The sequence below is a fragment of the Eubalaena glacialis genome, chromosome 9, assembly GCF_028564815.1.
Source record: "Eubalaena glacialis isolate mEubGla1 chromosome 9, mEubGla1.1.hap2.+ XY, whole genome shotgun sequence".
Lineage (NCBI taxonomy): Eukaryota > Metazoa > Chordata > Mammalia > Artiodactyla > Balaenidae > Eubalaena > Eubalaena glacialis.
The window spans coordinates 113,786,918-113,807,802 of record NC_083724.1 but is presented as its reverse complement, the minus strand read 5'-3'; the positions used below and the strand labels follow the sequence as shown (position 1 = coordinate 113,807,802).

The 20,885-nt window shown below is 43.8% G+C and overlaps 1 protein-coding gene across 3 annotated transcripts in view; it reads right to left on the bottom strand.

Annotated features, from left to right (window-relative positions):
* The window catches only part of EPHX2 (epoxide hydrolase 2), a 64,488-nt gene extending 48,282 nt beyond the window's left edge, over positions 1 to 16,206 (bottom strand). For 2 of the 3 annotated variants that reach the window (XM_061200727.1, XM_061200729.1), the window contains exons 1-4: positions 15,990 to 16,206; positions 5,453 to 5,537; positions 2,178 to 2,337; positions 90 to 280 (exon numbers count right to left, since the gene is read on the bottom strand). In XM_061200727.1, the coding sequence (XP_061056710.1) occupies positions 90 to 280; positions 2,178 to 2,337; positions 5,453 to 5,537; positions 15,990 to 16,090 (537 nt within the window). In that variant the 5' untranslated portion in view covers positions 16,091 to 16,206. Of the gene's footprint in view, positions 1 to 89; positions 281 to 2,177; positions 2,338 to 5,452; positions 5,538 to 8,459; positions 8,922 to 15,989 lie in introns of those variants that run through there. The other variant, XM_061200728.1, reaches the window with a different exon arrangement.
* Between the last annotated feature and the right edge of the window lie 4,679 nt (positions 16,207 to 20,885).

Below are 20,885 nucleotides of genomic sequence, written 5' to 3'. Positions count from 1 at the left end.
TGTCCCCCACCTGTTCACACCTCCTCAATTTTTCTTGACTGCAATATCTCTAGAACATTCTTTTCCACTGAAAGGCAGTGTCTAGGTACCTCATTGGGGCTGGCCTTCAAGACGTCCAGCACGAACTTGTAGATCTGAGGGTCAGGCTTGGCCATTCCGATCCTGCATGACTCAATCAGGAAATCGAAGTGCGGCCTGAGTTCACACATCATCTGGGCCAGGCTGCCTCTCTGGGTGCTGTCATCCAGCCAGATGTTGGTGAGGATGCAGGTTGTAAATCCTGAGTGAGAAGGTGCCAGTGAACAGACCAGCTATAGAACTTTGCTCTGAAAAGCTCCGGGTATCTCACAGGGGGCCCCAAGACGGGGCCAGGCGGGGTTCTGCTCACTTACATCAATCTCCTGATGCCTGGCTTCTAAACTGACAAGTTAGAAAAGCACTATCGTTACCCATAAGCCCCTCCCGGTGCAGACGCTAGAGCCAGCTAACGGTGTGCACCAAGGGCTTTCACATGGAAACACTACATCCCTTCATTTCTTGCAATCGTAGAGCAAGAAGTTGTGATATTCGTCAGCTCATTTGATCAGTGTTTTGACATTCATCAGCCCATTCGATCCTCACACCTTTGGGGCAGGCAGGGCAGATCTTACCATCCCACTTTTACCAACGGGAAAATGGAAGCTCAGACAAATTATAAGCTGCCCAGAGCCGCAGAGTGCAGGCAGAGCTGAGGCAGGCCCAGAATCCCACCTTTGGACTGCCACTCCAGCCCTCCTCCCAGTCTACATTACTGCAAACTCTGCTGGACCACGCTTCAAAACACCTGCCTTGGCAGAGATGGTGTTCCCATTTCAAAACTAGAGAAATGTAAACAGAGACAGCATTATCCCCTGCCTAACCAGACAGGACAAGAACCAGGAGATGCTGGAAACAAGACAAGGATAAGTCAATGCACAGACCCTTTCCATGTAATATGAGTGGGAAATATGGACCAGGGATGTCTCAGCCACAACCAGGTAAGGCTACTGATAAGTGGGTAGGATGACCTCAAATATGCCTGTGACGAAGAGCTGGGCTCTGCCACTAAATAAATGCCTATTCAAGGAAAATCAACTGAAGGAATTACTAATACATATGAGTATAAATGTGCCTGTCATTGAATAATGTGAGCTGATTCCTTGGCAGATTCCAACACTATTTTTGAACCTGAAAAAAAAATGTTTCAGCATTTATCACATGCAGGTTTTATTTTATGGATTTCATGGTAAGGAGTGACTAACTTTTCTTTTCTTTTTTTTTTTGGAGTGACTAACATTTTCATAAGGGGTTGGCTTTGATTTAAAATAACTTTTCTTATAAGAATATCATAGGAACATTAAAGGGTATTTTCAAAAGAAAAAAAAAGAAATTGCTTATCATCCTATCAATACAACACCTTGCCTTTTCCTTCTCTACATCCAACTGCATTTTTACATATCTGTAATCTTACTGTTCTGACAGTTTTGCATTCTGCTTTTATTATTTAACCTCATGTCTAAAGTATTTTTCCATATTTTAAAATCATCTTTGTAATTAACAATTAAATTTTCTGTGCAATAAATAAATAAATAAATTCCTATTGACCGAACATGACCTCATGTCCTAGCCTAGTTCACACTACCTGAATCCGTGTCAGCCAGCTCATAGCTCAGCCACTCTTGACATCAGAGGTTAAGAAAATCACGGTTGCTTGAAAGGCTCTGTTTTGGGGACTTCCCTGGTGGTCCAGTGGTTAAGACTGTGCGCTTCCACTGCAGGGGGCACGGGTTCAATCCCTGGTCGGGGAACTAAGATTCTGCATGCTTAGGGGGAAAAAAAAAAAAAAAAAAGGCCTTGTTTTCTAATAACTGTGACAAGAGGTTGGGTCATTCGGGTCATTACTAGTACATTGGTAGGGAGAGAATTTTGCTCATGAGGCATAAATCGCTTTATTAAACAAAATTCTTTCATTTTTCCAGGTGACAGGGCTGATTTTGGCCGTTCGCTGAAACTTACTTGGAGGCTACGTTTGAAGAACAGCTTTTCATCAAGGCCCAGAAGATTCGTGATCTCAATGCACATTTAGATGGATTCTGACCTGACCCTCCCAAGGGTTCTGGTGTGGTTGGGTCAGAGAACAGCCAGTATCAGATCCTTACCCTTCTTTTTGAGAGTGAGAGCTGCCTGAAGCATGGGGTGGTTGACCTTTCTTGCTGCAAGCGCCTTGCCAAAGATCTGATTTATAGAGAAATTCTCAGGGAGGCAGATTCCAGAGTCCTCAGAACATTTCCTGCAGTTTTCTTCCATGAATGGCATCCACTGTGAAAGTGAATTGATGAGGGACTGTCAGTTGGTGAAAGCACTTGGAAAAGCTTTGGGCAGCATTTACTAAACCTGAACACATGCATTCCCTGTGATCCAGCAGTTCCACTCCTGGACACATACCCAGTGGAAATGTCTACATATGTTCACCAAAAGACACGTACGAAAATGTTCACAGCAGCACTTTTCCTAAGAACTGCAAACTAGAAACTACTCAAATCCCCCTGTTAGAGCTGCATTGGGTCCCCGACAAATTCATGTTGAAGTCCTAACCCCCAGGACCTCAGAATGTGACTGTCCTTTGGAGAGAGGGTCTTTAAAGAGATCATTAAGGTAAAATTGTGGTGCTCCAAGGACAATGGTGCTTCAAGGACAAAGGACGACCCTGCCTGTAAAAGTTTCAGCGTTACACCCCCTACAGGACTCTTACTTGCTCTCCCCACTGTGTTGCGATGGTTACGAAATTCCTGAGCCCACTTGGGCAATGCCCACCTGGGCGACGGGACCTGTTCCTCTCTCGTCCCAAATAAGGAAAGGCATCTTGCCTGTCCCACTCCACCCTATAGAAGGAAGGTATATGTGCCTCGACCAATCCATAAATGAAATTTTCACCTCGGACCATTCCTTTGTTTTCTGGCTATAAAGACTGATCAATAGCACATGTTCGGGCTCGACTCTCCCAGACTACTAGGAAGTCAGCCGGCCCACTGTTCAGGCAGCCACCCCTCCCTCTAATAAATTCTATCTTCTTTACATTCTGCCTTGTGTCTGGAAATTCTTTTCCAACCTGCATTTGGACCACGACAAAAATGAGGTCACGGGGGGCCCTAATCCAATCTGACTGGTGTCCTTATAAGAACAGGCAATTAGGACACAGACATACACAGAAGAAAGAATGTGAGGACACAGGGAGAAGTCGGCCACCTACAAGCCAAGGAGAGAGGCCTCAGAAGAAACCAACCCTGCCAACACCTTGGTCTTGGGCTTCTAGCCTCCAGAGCTATGAGAAAATAAATTTTGTTGTTTAAGCCACCCAGTCTGTGGTATTTTGTTATGGTAGCCCTAGCAAACGAATACACCCATTAATAGCAGAATGGATTGTGGTATATTTATACACTATCATAGTAGCACTCTTGTCTCGTATATAATAGTCCCGAACTAAAAATTACCCAAATACCCATCAATAGCAGAATGATACAGAGCCCAGAAAAAAACCCCACGTGTCAATTAATTTATGACAAAGGAGCCAAGAATACACGATGAGGAAAGAACAGTATCTTCAATCAATGGTGTTGGGAAAACCGTATAGTCACGTGTAAATGAATGAAATTCATACCACTTCTCCCTTTCCTTACCTTCCAACAATATTACTGCAGCTTTTTTTTAATTGATTCAAGCTTCAGTAATGTTTATCCCCAATGGTATCATTACAGTTTTCATTCACGAGTTGCCAAAATATGTGTGTGTGTGTTTGTGTGTGTGTGTGTGCGTGTGTGTGCGTGTGTGTGCATGTGAAAGAGAGAGAGTTTTAAAGTGACCACAATTCACTTCACTCCCCATGCTAAGACCATACTTGTCTTCACTGGAAAGGTGGGCTTTGCTTTCTATCAGGATGGGCCCCAAGTTCCCTGTTAGACTGATAGGTGGCTGTAATTCACAAATTAAAAAAAAAAAAAAAACAGACTGTTTTATCTGTGTGCTCATAGAGTAGATCCTCAATAGCCTTTCTTCTCCGAGGCACTAATTGAGAATTGAAGTGGTTTTAGATCCTGATTACTTAATTTAAAAATAATCTACAACTACACTTCAATTTAAAAAAATCGAGGTTGTAGTAACAACAATAACTACTATTCATTGAGCACTGATTACGTGCCAGCCATTGTGCTAAGCACTTTTCAAGCTTCGTAACAACCTAGGAGACGGAGCATGTTATCGATCTCATTTTACAGGTGGCAAAACTGAGACTTTGAGAGGTTCTGTGACTTGCTGTGCTCACACGTCTGTAAGTGGGAGCTATGATCCAAATCCCGACATCAGACTCCAAAGTGCAACCATCTTATAGTTATTAATTAACAAAACTTCCCCTGACCCAGTGGCCCTTGTCTGAAAATAACTAAGGATGACTACTATCAAGAAAACAGAAAATAATAGGTTGGCAAGGATGTGGAAACACTGGAAACCTTGTGCACTGTTTGGAGGAAAATGTAAAATGGTGCAGCCACTATGGAAAACACTATGGTGGTTCCTCAAAAAACTAAAAATGGAAAACTACCCTATGATCCAGCAATCCCACTTCTGGATATATATCCAGAAAAACTGAAAGCAAGATTTCAAACTGATATTTGTACACCCATGTTCCTAGCAGCATTAGACATGATGACCAAAAGGAGGAAGTAACCTAAATGTCCATCGATAGACGAATGGATAAACAGAATGTAGTCTATCCATACAATGGAATATCATTCATCCTTAAAAAAGAAGGGAATTGTGACACATGCTACAATATGGATGAACCTTGAAGACATCATGCTAAGCAAAATAAGCCAGTCACTAAAGGACAAATATTGCATGATTCCAGTTATATAAGATATGTATAGTAGCTAAATAGAGGCAGAAAGTTCAACAGTGGTTGCCAGGGGTTGGGGAAAGGAGGAATGGGGAGTTGTTGTTTAATGGGTATAGAGTTTCAGTTTTGCAAGATGAAAAGAGTTCCGGAGATGGACGGTGGTGTTGGTTACCCAGCGTGAATATATTTAACACTACCGAATTGTATACTTAAAAATGATCAAGGTGGTAAATTTTATGTGATGTGTATTTAACCACAGCTTAAGGGGGTAAAAAAAAAAAGCTACTCTGGCTGCTGTAATTCCCTGGCATAGAAATTCAAGGGCTTGGAAATTTCCTAATCACTGGGGTGTGGCCCTCGGCTTGGATCAAAGAGGCAATAAACAATCTTAAATATCTCCAGCCCAGTCTTGTGAGTTAAGTGTTATAAGGGGTAAACGGGTGAGGCGGACATGGCCCTGCCCTCACGGAGCTTACTGTCAGAGGGGGAGATGGGTGTGTAGTTACAGAACACCTTCTCAAGGGGGTCTATGAGGTGTCGCCACACCTGGGAAAATGTGATCTCTCCCTTCATCATGCGGGCACTGGAACCATCTGGGCCTCCTTTCATGAAAGCTCCATTCAGAAAGCCTCTGCAAGACACAAAGAAACATCAGGAACGTTCAAATGACTTCATCACAATGGCAGGTAGGGGATAGACACCTTGATTTTGGACTTCTAGCCTCTGGAACTGTTGTTGAAGCCACCCAGTCTGTGGTCCTTCGTTAGGGTAACCCTAGGTGATTAATACACCTCAATTCATATTCATCTCTTATATGTGGTCCTGAGGAGTAGCAGACACAGAGAGAGACCAGCTCATTACCCTCTCACTTCCCTACATTACAAAACATAAGGTCCCATTCCACTTTCTTAATAATTTCCCACACCCAGTGGTGGCTGAGCTACCCCAACATGGCTGGCTGGGTGACACCAGCCAGATAATGGATGGCACGTACCTGGCATGCACGCACAACTCTGTTCCCTCGAATCCCTGGCCGATTTTAATAACCCATCACCACATCCTATACCACTGCATCCACACACTGATTTATGATCCCTCTTAGGACAGCGTTCCAGGCAAATATTTACAATGGACTGGAATTGGCAACCCAGTTAAAAGTATTTACCATTCCCATGTTAAGAGAACAAATATCTGGGAGTTTCATATCTGATAACAGTCAACAACCTTTTACCTGACTAACCCTCTTGCAGGTAACAATAATCAACTTTAGACAAAACATAAAAAAAAATATATCCCTACTATTTGTAGCCTTGCTCAATTTTCCAGCATCAGCAGTGGCTTTGGCACATCTTTGCCATCGGTTGTCTTTTTTAAAAAACAGCATTGTTAAATTATACTTACATAACACCCAATTCACATGTTTTCAGTGTACGATTCAATGACTTGTAGTAATTTTATAGAGGTGTGCAAATATCACCACGTTGCAGTTTTAGAGCATTTCCATCACCTCGAAAAGATTCCTCATGCCCTTCCCCAGCTGCCATCCAATTTCAAGGAGCAATATACAGTTCAACTCAACAATCTTGCATTGAGGACCGAAGGCATCAAGGCATTGTGCCAGATGCCGTGATATAAAAATGGAAAAATTTGGATCTATTCTTAGGGATCTCACAGGAGAACAAGGGAGGCAACATATAAACAAATAACTATTACACAGTGGATGAGTGAGATGGAAAAGCAAAGGGAAAATTGTTTTTTCTGCCTGAAGATTAGGGGCTGATAAAAGAAGAGGAACTGAAGGAAGAATACAGCTATAGAGGAAGGCGATGTCAGTGACTCTACAGGACAAAACCAGGCAGTATTTTTTAAAAAAGAAGCAATTTGAGATAAGTTGTTGGCATTGGAAAGCATGACTTTCAAATTTTAAGGTTAATAAAAGCAGTGAACAGTGAAATGGCTATTACAGAAAATGAAATTAGTGACTCAAAAGACCCAACAAATTTTCCAAGAACAAAGAGTAAAATGATGAAGCAATTAAAATTAATGTGCAAAAAGATAAGACCTATGGAGGCCAAATTCCTTCAATAAACAAGAAAAATCACAGAAGGAAAGATCAGAGAAGCAATAGTCAAAGGAATAATGGGAGAAGATGTCTCTGGGCTGAAGAAAAATCTGAGCTCTTAAATCAAAAGTGTTCGCCAAACACCAGGCAAAATTAATGAAAAAGGAACCACAGCAGGCATAGGGTAGGGAAACGTTTCAATTCCTGGGATAAGAAAGTATAACACACAACCTTTGGTGTAGAAAAACAGATTATACACAAAAGAAAAACAATTCAGACTGATAACAGCCTTCTATTCTGCAACTTTAAATGTGAGAAGATTGTGGAGTAATATTCATGAGACACTGAGATAAAAAGATAACTAGAAACAATACCCCCCAAATCTATCCACAGACAACTTACTTTATGTCCAGTGAGGCTCCTTTGTTTTAGAGATCTTGGTTGATTTCAATAACTGACCAGTTGGGTCATTTGGTTTTTCCTCTTCCCATGCTTTAAATTCCTGCTCTTGTTTTAAATTCACCGATAAAGAGTGAGCCCACAAAACCACGGCGGCCCCCACCATGATCCCCAGTAAAAGCAGAATTCGGGCCCATGTGCTTGCTCTCTTTCTCCTCACGTCCTCACTGTGTGGCCCTAGGAGTGCTGTGTAATTTCCAGGGCTTGTAAGTAACAAACCTTTACTTTTTTCCCTGATGACTACTCCTGAAGGGCGTCTTGCAGTCACAGTAGAACCACAAGGACTGGTCCGACCACAACATTGATTATTGATAAGCTGAGAAGCACATAAACCAGTTTCAGACAGGTAAAACTAATACAGCAGTTTGCTATCACGCCTTTCCTAGAAAAAAAATTCAAGAAAGACTTCTAGTCAACTTAAAGACAGAGCAAAATAAAAATCTTGAGGACAGGAAAGAGATGGTTTAAAAGAAATGATAACAAACAATTGGAAATGAAATTTTTAAAAAATATCATTTACCTTAGCATTAAAAAAAAACACAAAAATAAATCTAATGAAAGAGGTTTAAGACCTCTACACTAAAAACTACAAAATTAAGAGAAATTAAAACCCTTGAAAGAGATTAGCGGGAGACCTTCAAGATGGTGGAGGAGTAAGACGTGGAGATCACCTTCCTCCCCACAGATACATCGGAAATACATCTACATGTGGAACAGCTCCTACAGAACACCTACTGAATGCTGGCAGAAGACCTCAGACTTCCCAAAAGGCAAGAAACTCCCCACGTACCTGGGTAGGGCAAAAGAAAAAAGAAATAACAGAGACAAAAGAATAGGGATGGGACCTGCACCAGTGGGAGGGAGCTGTGAAGGAGGAAAGGTTTCCACACACTAGGAAGGCCTTTCGCGGGCGGAGACTGCGGGTGGCGGAGGAGGAAACTTAGGAGCCACGGAGGAGAGCGCAGCCACAGGGGTGCGGAGGGCAAAGCGGAGAGATTCCAGCACAGAGGAGCGGTGCCGACCAGCACTCACCAGCCTGAGAGGCTTGTCTGCTCACCCGCCGGGGCGGGCGGGGGCTGGGAGCTGAGGCTCGGACTTCGGAGGTCGGATCGCAAGGAGAGGACTGGGGTTGGCGGCGTGAACACAGCCTGAAGGGGGCTAGTGCGCCACAGCTAGCCGGGAGGGAGTCCGGGAAAAGGTCTGGAGCTGCCGAAGAGGCAGAGACTTTTTCTTGCCTCTTTGTTTCCTGGTGCGCGAGGAGAGGGGATTCAGAGCGCCGCCTAAACGAGCTCCAGAGACGGGCGCGAGCCGCGGCCATCAGCGCGGACCCCAGAGACGGGCATGAGACGCTAAGGCTGCTGCTGCCGCCACCAAGAAGCCTGTGTGCGAGCACAGGTCGCTCTCCACACCTCCCCTCCCAGGAGCCTGTGCAGCCTGCCACTGCCAGGTTCCCGTGATCCGTAATCCGGGGACAACTTCCCCGGGAGAGCGCACGGCGCGCCTCAGGCTGCTGCAACGTCACGCCGGCTTCTGCCGCCGCAGGCTCGCCCCGCCTCCGTACCCCTCCCTCCCCCCGGCCTGAGTGAGCCAGAGCCCCCGAAGCAGCTGCTCCTTTAACCCCGTCCTGTCTGAGCGAAGAACAGACGCCCTCACGCGACCTACATGCAGAGGCGGGTCCAAATCCAAAGCTGAACCCCGGGAGCTGTACGAACAAAGAAGAGAAAGGGAAATCTCTCCCAGCAGCCTCAGAAGCAGTGGATTAAAGCTCCACAATCAACTTGATGTGCCTGCATCTGTGGAATACCTGAATAGACAACGAATCATCCCAAAATTGAGGCAGTGGGCTTTGGGAGCAACTGTAGACTTGGGGTTTGCTTTCTGCATCTAATTTGTTTCTGGTTTTATGCTTATCTTAGTTTAGTATTTAGAGCTTATCATCATTGGTAGATTTGTTTATTGATTTGGTTGCTCTCTTCTTTTTTTAAAATTTTATAAATATATATATTTTCCTCCTTTTTCTCTTTTTGTGAGTGTGTATGTGTATGCTTCTTTGTGTGATTTTGTCTGTATAGCTTTGCTTTTACCATTTGTCCTAGGGTTCTGTCTGTCCTTTTTTTTTTTTTTTTTTTTTTTTGTATAGTTTTTAGCACTTGTTATCACTGGTGGATTTGTTTTTTTGGTTTGGTTGCTCTCTTCTTTCTTTTTTTTTTTTTTTACTACTTTTTTCTTTTTAATACTTTTTTTATTTTTTATTTTAATAATTTTATTTATTTTATTTTATTTTTCTTTCTTTCTGTCTTTCTTTTTCTTTTTTCCTCCTTTTTCTTCTGAGCCGTGTGGCTGACAGGGTCTTGGTGCTCCAGCTGGGTGTCAGGCCTGAGCCTCTGAGGTGGGAGAGCCGAGTTCAGGATATTGCTCCACCAGAGACCTCCTGGCACATGTAATAACAAACGGTGAAAGCTCTCCCAGAGATCTCCAACTCAACACTAAGACCCAGCTCCTCTCAACGACCAGCAAGCTACAGTGCTGGACACCCTATGCCACACAACTAGCAAGACAGGAACACAACCCCACCCATTAGCAGAGAGGCTGCCTAAAATCATAATAGGGTCACAGACACCCCAAAACACACCCCAAAACACACCTGGACATGGTCCTGCTCACCAGAAAGACAAGATCCAGCCTCATCCACCAGAACACAGGCACCAGGCCCCTCCACCAGGAAGCCTACACAACCCACTGAATCAACCTTACCCACTGGGGGCAGACACCAAAAACAACGGGAACTACAAACCTGCAGCCTGTGAAAAGGAGACCCCAAACACAGTAAGTTAAGCAAAATGAGAAGACAGAGAAACACACAGCAGATGAAGGAGCAAGGTAAAAACCCACCAGACCTAACAAATGAAGAGGAAATAGGCAGTCTACCTGAAAAAGAATTCAGAGTAATGATAGTAAAGATGATCCAACATCTTGGAAATAGAATGGAGAAAATACAAGAAACGTTTAACAAGGACCTAGAAGAACTAAAGAGCAAACAAACAATGATGAACGACACAATAAATGAAATTAAAAATTCTCTAGAAGGAATCAATAGCAGAATAACTGAGGCAGAAGAACGGATAAGTGACCTGGAGGATAAAATTATGGAAATAACTACCGCAGAGCAGAATAAAGAAAAAAGAATGAAAAGAATTGAGGACAGTCTCAGAGACCTCTGGGACAACATTAAACGAAACAACATTCAAATTACAGGGGTCTCAGAAGAAGAGGAGAAAAAAAAAAGGGACTGAGAAAATATTTGAAGAGATTATAGTTGAAAACTTCCCTAATATGGGAAAGGAAATAGTCAACCAAGTCCAGGAAGTGCAGAGAGTCCCATACAGGATAAATCCAAGGAGAAACATGCCAAGGCACACATTAATCAAACTATCAAAAATTAAATACAAAGAAAAAATATTAAAAGCAGCAAGGGAAAAGCAACAAATAACATACAAGGGAATCCCCATAAGGTTAACAGCTGATCTTTCAGCAGAAACTCTGCAAGCCAGAAGGGAGTGGCAGGACATATTTAAAGTGATAAAAGGGAAAAACCTACAACCAAGATTACTCTACCCAGTAAGGATCTCATTCAGATTTGACAAAGAAATTTAAAGCTTTACAGACAAGCAAAAGCTAAGAGAATTCAGCACCACCAAACCAGCTTTACAACAAATGCTAAAGGAACTTCTCTAGGCAAGAAACACAAGAGAAGGAAAACACCTACAATAACAAACCCAAAACAATTAAGAAAATGAGAATCGGAACATACATGTTGATAACTACCTTAAATATGAATGGTTTAAATGTTCCAACCAAAAGACACAGACTGGCTGAATGGACACAAAATCAAGACCCATATATGTGCTGTCTACAAGAGACCCACTTTAGACCCAGGGACACATATAGACTGAAAGTGCGGGCATGGAAAAAGATATTCTATGCAAATGGAAATCAAAAGAAAGCTGGAGTAGCAATTCTCATATCAGACAAAATAGACTTTAAAATAAAGACTATTACAAGAGACAAAGAAGGACACTACATAATGATCAAGGGATCAATCCTAGAAGAAGATATAACAATTGCAAATATTTATGCACCCAACATAGGAGCACCTCAATACATAAGGCAAATGCTAACAGCCATAAAAGGGGAAATCAACAGTAACACAATCATAGTAGGGGACTTTAACACCCCACTTTCACCAATGGACAGATCATCCAAAATGAAAATAAATAAGGAAACTCAAGCTTTAACCGATACATTAAACAATATGGACCTAAAACTGACCGTTTTAACCACTTTTAAGTGCACAGATCAGTGCCATTAAGTACATTGTTGTGCAACCATCACCACTATCCATCTCCAGAACTTTTCCATCTTCCTGTCTTTACAACCTAAAATTTTGTACCCATTAAACAATACTCCTCTTTCTCCCTCCCAGCCATCATTTTAAATCAGATTATATTGCATACATTTTGTATGCCTGTGCACCGCAATGAAGAATAGCCCCCGCTCACCGCAACTAGAGAAAGCCTGTGCGCAGCAATGAAGACCCAACACAGCCAAAAATAAATAAAGAAATAAATTTATTAAAAAAAAAAAAGGTTTAAGAGGATCATCTCCTCTGCAGGGAGGATCTGGGCTGGCCTTCTCATGCAATGTTGGGACAGGTACAGCATTTTTTGAACAGCTTGGCAGGATCTGTCAATACTTTAAATGTAAATACATACACTTTTACTTGGCAACTCCACTTTTAGAAAACTACCCTACAGAAATATTACAGTGACATTATTTGTAACAGTGACAACTAACAAATAAATAAATGTCCACCAACAGGGAAAACCGGTTAAATAAATTATGGCACTTCCATATTGTGGAATACTAAGGAGTGGTTAAAAAGAGCAAGGTAGATCTATGTAAACGGACACAGAAGATATCCAACTGTCGAATGAAATAAAATAGTTAAAATTCCGTAAAAATATTAAAACCTAGAACAATATATGTTCAATGTTTCTATTGTGTTTTTTTTAACCTACCTGTCTACCAATCTACCTACCTACCAATCTATGCATAAATGTGTCTGCAAATTCATATAAATAAGTGACAGGCTGACGATCCCTTATTTGAAACCTCAGAACTAGATGAGTTTCAAAAGCCAGAATTTTTCCGATTGTAAAGGTAAAATGGGGGATATACCACATATTAAGTAACATCTCCAGGAGAGCCTGCAGCAGCCTTCATAATCAAACTCATTAATATGTTTACAGTGAGATGTGTGATTATTTACAGTAGTAGGATAGATAATGGTAATAAATAGCCTCATGCTTATTCAGATCAGACTTGCTACCAAATGAAGACAGGTCGGATTTTACTGCCAAAAAATTATGAAAACAAACAAACTAAACCCTTGGTTTTGGATAAATGAACTATGTATCAACTAAGATGATATCTGGGATGGGGAGAGGAACAAGGAAAGGTGAAGAGGCACTTACATTTCCTGTTCTACATTATTCTGTTCATTTGAATATTTTCATAATAAGAGTGCATTTATGTTATCAGTTGTCAAATTAAAACCCATATGTAAAATTAAAAATGAGGAAAGATGCTTCAGAGAGTACAGAAAACCTCAGAGGTGCAAAAAGCAACCCCAAATCTGGGAACTGCCCCAGAAGCTCCTGGAAACATTCAATAAATATTTCCTGAAATAGCACACAGGATATGAGTAGAAGTCCTGGTTCTCAAATACTCTTTCTATATTTGCTTGTTTCTCTTGCTCAGAAAATGTTCACTGAGCATTGCATATGACAAGCACCTCAAGTTCTAGGGTAAACATTTTTGAAAGAAATTGACACTTTAATCATTCCAAGGGTTCAGTCAGTCCAGTGGTGCCAGGCAGACCCTCCACGCGGCTGGGTGAGAAGGTATTAAATGAAGCACACGATGACTGTCTACATGTCAGATCTGGATCTCAAGGAACCATCCTGGCTCCTCCAGATCATGTCAGCCTCAGTTGCCAAGATACCATCATCTCCAGCAAGCATACCCTCAGCGGCCTCTGGTCTGGAGGACCACAGATGAGATTGGAGTTCCCTCTCCCTCCTTCCCCTGTATGATGCTGGAGGAATCTGCATCTCTCTGTTTCACCCCAGGTATTCAACAATCTCTCCACTTCTGGAGTTCAGCACAGCCACTGGCCCCCGCATCACCTTGTCCTCAGGCAGGTATTTACAGATGTCTGGGCCCTCACCCCCTAATGCACTCTCAGCTTCAACACCAGCCTCACAGGCTTCCTTTGTCCTCCGCTGGGCCCTGGAGCCTGGATTCTTCATCTTCATCTTCGTCTTCCATGCCAATGACCCTGCAAACTCCTAGCTCAAGAAGGTCTCGTTCGCTTCCGTTCCAATCTCCACCGGGCTTCACCATCTCTCCACACTGCTCCCCCTCCAGCTGCCAAACTCTCAAATCTTAAACTGGGAGCGGTGGCCTCTTTCCTCTTGCCAATGTACTTGATCCATCACGGCAGCTGATGGTGAGCAACAATTATTTTACTACATCTCCACCCCAACTCAACTCAGAGTCAACTGCTATCAAATTAGGTACATGCTCAGCCTGACTTTCGCGTGGTACTACAATGCAGGCCCAGCCAACTTCCCCACTTCCCTCTCATGCCTTCCCTCCTGTCTGGCTAGGCTGGAATATTCAGTGTTTTGTGAACTCTCCTTGTTTTCCACCTCCCAGCCTTTGCTCATGCTGTTCCCTCACCTGGAAAGTCCTCCCTTCACATCTCTCCTCATCAGCATCCTATCAGCCTTCTCAGGGTCTGCCTTCTCAGGGTCTGCCTGATTCCCCCTGATCAGATCTAATCTCTCCCTCCTTTGAAGCAACTAAGAACTCTGTACCTCTCGTGGCACTGCCTTCATTTTGAACTATGGCATCTGTGGATGTCTGAGTTTTTATACCAGATAGCAAGCAAGTTGGAAATGCCTAGTGCAAGGTAGGCCCTTGAGGCTCACTGTCTGAATTCACACCTTCATGGTTAGTTCACAGACGCCATAGGCTAATAAGGTCAAAGTCATGGACTCTGACCTCCTGGGGTCAGCTAGGTTTGCTATAACCTGTTTATGGCTTCTGGGAACAATCGTGACCGTGGTCACAGGGAGAATGTGTGAGTCAGTGTCACACTAGATGAACGAAATATGCCCAATAATCACTCTGAATGTGCATGAGACTTTAATAAATAAAAAAATGTATCAGGAACACAGCTACCCACCCACCTTACATGTCATCTAATCTGACCAGCACAAAAATTTCTGGGGGAGGTGTTTTCTTATTTTAAGACTAAGACTAAGGTCTCAGTTAAGTTGACTAAGACTAAGTCAGGTTAAGCAAGGTCACCCAACGCTAAGTGTTAGAATTGAGATTTTAACCTGGGTCTGACTCAGAGACCAGTGCTCTTTGAAATTCCCCACATCTGTAAACTTGTACACTTGTGACCTGTGTACTCACAAATATACTCTCAAGTATATTCACTGGTATACTCACAAGTATACTTGTGACTTGTATATTCACAAGTCATGTTCACTCCCACATAGACGAGGTCACAGGTACAAACATATCTCATATTGTAGCTTACTCCCTTTTTATGTCTTTTTAAAAAAAAAATAAAATTTATGGGCCAAAAAAAAAAAAAAAGTGAAACAACACCGTGGTTAAAAGAGCTTCCAGGAAATGCAATCAAAACCATAGTGAGATATCACTTCATATCTGTTAGAATGGCTATTATCAAAAAGACAAGCAATAATGTGTGTTGGCAAGGATGTGGAGAAAGGGAAACCTTTGTGCAGTGCCAACTGGAATGTAAATTGGTGCAGCCAGAGGGATATTATGGTATATTTCTTCCAGGCATATTCAACATGTAGCTTTTTTCCATAGTTGAAAAATAGTTTTTCCATAGTTTCCATGTTGTATAAATAGTTGTACGCTCTGGTGGGTTAGTTTTTTTGCACTTATTATGACAGATATTTTCTGATGTCACTGAAATCTCTTCCTGAACGTCACGTTTACTGGTGATGCTTCCTTGTTTACCATTTTCCAGTGCTTAGGCTTTGGGGCCGTTTCTGGTTTGCTGTTATAATGTGCAAGGCACAGGACTTTTTTCTCTAGAAACCTCAGCTTAGGTCTTTAAGATCCATTCCATTACAGAGAAGTAAGCGGGCAGCAGACAGCTCGGGGAGCAATTTCTCTTACTTTAAGAAAAGCTTTCAATATAAAGGTCAATTTTGGAGTCCTTAGAGAGATTTAAATAACCAGCATTTAGAAAGACAGTGGATCTAGTTACACACACTGGTACTTTGGGGTCGAGTAATTGTTTTAACCTTTCACCTAGCGCTCTCGCCCAACAGCAATCTGAAACCAGGGCTGGGAGTCCCGAAAGGCAACTTCTCCAAGGGGTCGCGCCCCTGCCGCCCGGACCCACCCGCGCAGGCTTCTGAGTGCGGGCAGCGGCCCGGGTCCCCTTACCTGGGCAGCGCCAGCTCCTCCTCCGCACGGTCCCAGGAGCTGGCGAGCGAGGGCAGCGCCAGGACCCCGTCCAGGTCGAACACGGCAGCACGCAGCGCCATGACTGCCTGCACCTCAGCCTTCCACCCAGGACGAAGGCCGGGACGCGGGACCAGAGCGGCGAGCCGACGGGTCCTCCCAAGTCGAGCTCGGCCCCGTCCCAGCCCCCTGTCCTGGCCCCGGCTCCGCCCCTGCCCCGGCCTCCGCCTCGCCCCCTGTCCCGGACTTGACCACGCCTCCCCCGCCTCGCCCCCTGTCCTGGCCCCGGCCCCCCCCCCCCCGCCCCCTTGCCCTGGCCTCCGCCTCGCCCCCTGTCCCGGACTTGACCACGCCCCACACCCACCCCGCCCCCTGTTCTGGCCCCGGCTCCGCCCCTGCCCCGGCCTCCGCCTCGCCCCCTGTCCCGGACTTGACCACGCCCCACCTCCGCCCCAACCCCTTGTCCTGATCCAGCCGGCGTTGCGTCCCACCGGGCCTCCCTTGATGTACCCGCACCCACAGCGGCCCGGGCTCCATCTCCACCGCCTCCCGGCGCCTGGACCCGGGGCTAGAATCTCACTTCTGGATGAATCACCTTCCGTCGCCTAGCCTTAAGTAACCCCGCGCCCCAGCAGTGGCTGCTTGAAGAAGTGGACCCAGCTCTGGGAGAGGCTGACCGCTAAAAGAGAACTTGCCAGACTTTCCACAGTCTGGGCAGGCCCGGAGAGAAGGGGGGCCTGAGAAAGAGCCAGAGGCCACAGACCCTTGAGAGAGAGAGAGAGAGATGCCAAAAGTTTCTTCATTAAATATTTGGATCCTCTATATTTGTTTTGGTTGTCATATCTAGTAAAGTAATAGCTTTGTTGCCCTTCTTTTCTAGATTCTGTACGTATAGTTACAGGTCTGTCACTATACTGACCGTGAGCCTCTAGTCACACTCTTCTTTGTCAAAGCAAAATGTATTTCTAGAATAAAATATCATGCTCCAGGTATTGTATGCCAACCCAGAATATGTCCATCCCAGTCTCTTGTGAAATGAAGTTTAGAAGGAATAAATGTGAACTATGATTACCCCTTTGTACAGTCTTCTTATACTAATGCTGCCTAAAAATGTTTGAGCTTTGTTTTAAACCACACTCTTGGCTCATTTGTGTTTCTGGAAAACCTAAGCCTTAGGAGTGTCCGAGCTGTGCTTGCAAACGGGTTGTTGGACTCTCTGTGCCTTTGTAGTCAGCTCCATGAATTAAAACATACTCTTGGCCTGATGTTCCAACTTGCCATGAGCACGGCTCATGACATAGGTGTCAAAGACCTCCCTCTTGACCTCCCTCCCTCCTTCACAGTGTCATCTGTGAATTTACCCAAGATATTTTCCCCCTTTAGCTAGAAGAATGTTGTAAGAGATAGATACCTTGCTGAAATCAAGAAATACTTGATCTACCAACCATCAATCTGATCGACAAGAGAAATGAGTCTGCCTTGGGGTGTCTTGTTCTAGTGAACCAGGACCACGCTTGCTTCTCTTGCTTCATAACCTCTTCTGGGATTGTGCCTGAGACAGTGTTTTCTGAGATCCACTCCTGAGAAGCAGGAAGTAATTAACAACCCCAATTGTTTTAGAAATAACAAAAAAAAAAATTGATATCGCACCTGGATGATGCTGGGTGACCTGTTTCAGAACACTTTCAGTGGAGTTTTTGGAGATAGATGCTAGATTACCCTAGGTTTGAAGACTGAGCCAGAGTTAAAGTGAGTACATACCGTAGTTGCTCAAGAAGTTGGTGATCTCAAAAGTAAAATTGAGTTAAAAAAAAGAAAGCAAATGGCAGCATGCTTATGTAGTATGAAACCACTTAAATTGAAATCTCCAGTTTAGACTTCCATTTACCTCCACACTTGCATATGCAGTTTCTTATTCAGCACCTCCTCATGAATGGCTCATAGGGTATCTCCAGTTTCTCATGACTGAAACAGAACTCTGGCTGCATTCCCACCTCCCAAGCCTGCTCCTGGTCTTACTAAAGGGCATTCCCTTTCAGTTGCTCAATTCAAAGAACTTGGAGCTGCTTCCAGACCCCTGGTTCCCAGCTAAGCCCTGTGTCCTTGAACTCATTCCCGGTGGTGGCCAGCTGATTGGGGCAGAGGTGACAGCTTCCACATCAGTGGTGGTGTTTTTCTGGGAGACTTTCTTAAAGGCCCAGTCTGGAGCTCACTCCGCCATTCTTTTCAAAGATTTTGCAGGTTCCTAATTTCCTGTATTCAATCTCTCCCTATTTAAATTAACTAGAGTGATTTCTGTTGCCTGACTGGTGCAGTACTGTTTAGGAATACATGTATGTGTTTGTAAAATGTAGCAAAGTGAAGAGAAAGGTCACACTGACCGAACTGGATTGTATAAATCCCCCTTAAAAAAAAATAAGAAACGTAGAATATGAGACTCCACTTTAGATGGAAATCATCTTTGGGGAAGAGGAAGTTATGGAGTTGTCTTATGGACCTTTGTTTATTCCAGGGCTGTAAACTATAACACCTGGTGAGTTACAGAACTTCCTGGATGAACTGCTTAGGCAAAGATTAGAGGTCTCAATTGCATTTTGAGATTTGCATTGCAATGCAATTGCAATTGCATTCCAAGGTACAGGAAGATGAGAGCTCACTCAGCTGGGCTATGGAAATGGGATATCTTTTTGAAATGTACATCCTAACCCTTATGTCTGCTAATTTGAATATTTATAAAACTTGTTTTAGGTGACAGCACGGATTCATAAAACATGGCTAATGTAGTAGTGAAAATTCAGAAGTTACACCTGCTGTCAGTCACTAAATTTGTATTGAACTCATTACACTGAACTCATTAGATTTCGTGTTGGATTTCCTGCCCCTGCTACCCCTTTCCCACCTCCTGCTAGACCTTGGTTTTCCAACGCTACTTTAACACTCTGTTTAATTCCTAGTGGTTGAGAGAGAGGTTCACACTGCTGCTTCTCCTGCTGTAGGTGTTTGAATCAAGCTTAAAGTTGTCTCAAGCTGTTTTCTAAACCCACATTCCACCTGAAGCTTTGTCTTTCTTTCGTGCAGCAAATGAATTTCTTTTATTCATTCAACAAATATGTATGGAGCATCTGCTATGTGCCACGTGCTTTCTTGGCAATTGGGATTCATTGGTAAATAAAACAGACAAAAAATAGAGATGACCAAGAAGTTTCCATTTTAGTGGAATGATGAATTCAAGCAGTTGCCAGTTGTTTGTGGGACAATGAGAAAAATGAGACAGGGAATATTGATGGTGGCTACTCGTCGTGTTTCTTCTTTGTCATTGTTTTGGCTGCCAACACCTATAACCTCTTGCTACATTTGGAAAATTCTGCCCCGTAGTGGACATCTGTCATTCAGAGATGCACAATGTCCTTCAAACATCGCTCTAATTTAATATCTCACATTTTGAGTTTTACCTTCTTAAGGTAGCCTCCACAAACACCACCTTAGCTGGGCTCCCTTAACACTGATCACGTGACGTGGGCTCTGCCAGTCACGTGAGAGTTAGGTATGGGAATGAGCAAACTGAAGCAACAGCTGTGTGAGCTAGAACTTTCTTCCAGCCACAGCAGTAGCAGAAGCATCTAGTTTTGATCTCAGAGAGACTAGAGGGGCCTCAGGGGCTAGAGGTCATAGGCAAAGTGGCCCTGACTCTTTTCCCCGTTTGAAAGCTAGAATGTTTCAAGGAGGCAAAAACTGTAAAAACAGGTACAAAGTTTATTGTTAGAGACACAGCATAACATGTGGGAGAGCTCACAGAGAAACAGTTCTTTTATTTAAGACGGAAGCGAGGCAGAAATACACACCCAGAGAACAGTGCGGGAGTCCTGAATGGGGAGTGCAGTAAAGAGATGATTAAATCACTTACATAGGATAGTCCTTCCAGGTCTTTGTTTACACTTGGCCAATTATCTTGTTTCTTTTTCCACACTTGACTGGTCCCAGGACCCTCCCCAACATGCATGCGCAACTTTTTGTTAAGGTGGATCCCACTGCAGAGGCCTGTGGGTGCGTGTCCACACTTATTATGCAGTGGCATTCCTTCCCTTTTTGACCCCCAAGGAGCCTTTCTGCGCATGTGCAGTCTGGGAAGTTTTCCTGACCTCAGGAGTGGCCATCTTATCTCTTTATTTCAGCGGAGCTCAGCTTCTGCCACTAGCTTTGTCCTTGGAGTATCTGGGTGAGAACAAAGCTTCAATTTTACTGCCCTTGACAAACACCAGCTGTCCAGCCCAGGGGACCATTTATCTCCTATCTCAGATTCTCTGGGGAGGCTGAGACGGAGCTTCTCCAGTCTAGCTCTGGGTGTGCATGGTGCCAATGGGGTGACACAGTGATGGCTTTGTTAAAATTGTACCTGGTGTGGTTTGCTGTCACTGCATTGTTCTTGGCTGTGTGGTTTCCACACCTGCTTCTCTTGTCCTCCCTGAGATTCTGTGAGTTATCAGTATCCTATAATAAGACCCTTTCTGCTTATAAGACTGAGAGAAATGTCTGTGGTTGCAAATAAGAACCCTATAAGACGTAGCCACCTTATGAATCTTAGAAGGAAGAGCCACTCTGACCATAGAATCTAAAAATGCTAAGTGCTCACGTTCTCAGGTGAAGGCCTGTGAGCTTAGCTCAGCAAATCAGATGTACCCAGTCCAGACTTTACAGCAGGAACTGGTGAGGTGAGCAGGGCAAGAGGAGAAAGGTTTTGGTTGGCAGTTTTGGGGCGGCAGCAGCAGCCGGTGTCCCCAGCTGGCAGGGATGGCGCAGGCCCTGTGACCTTCTGCTTTCAGCAGCAATAGTTTCAGCGCTATAGTTGACACTCATAGTGTGAGCACTTCAGAAATAGGG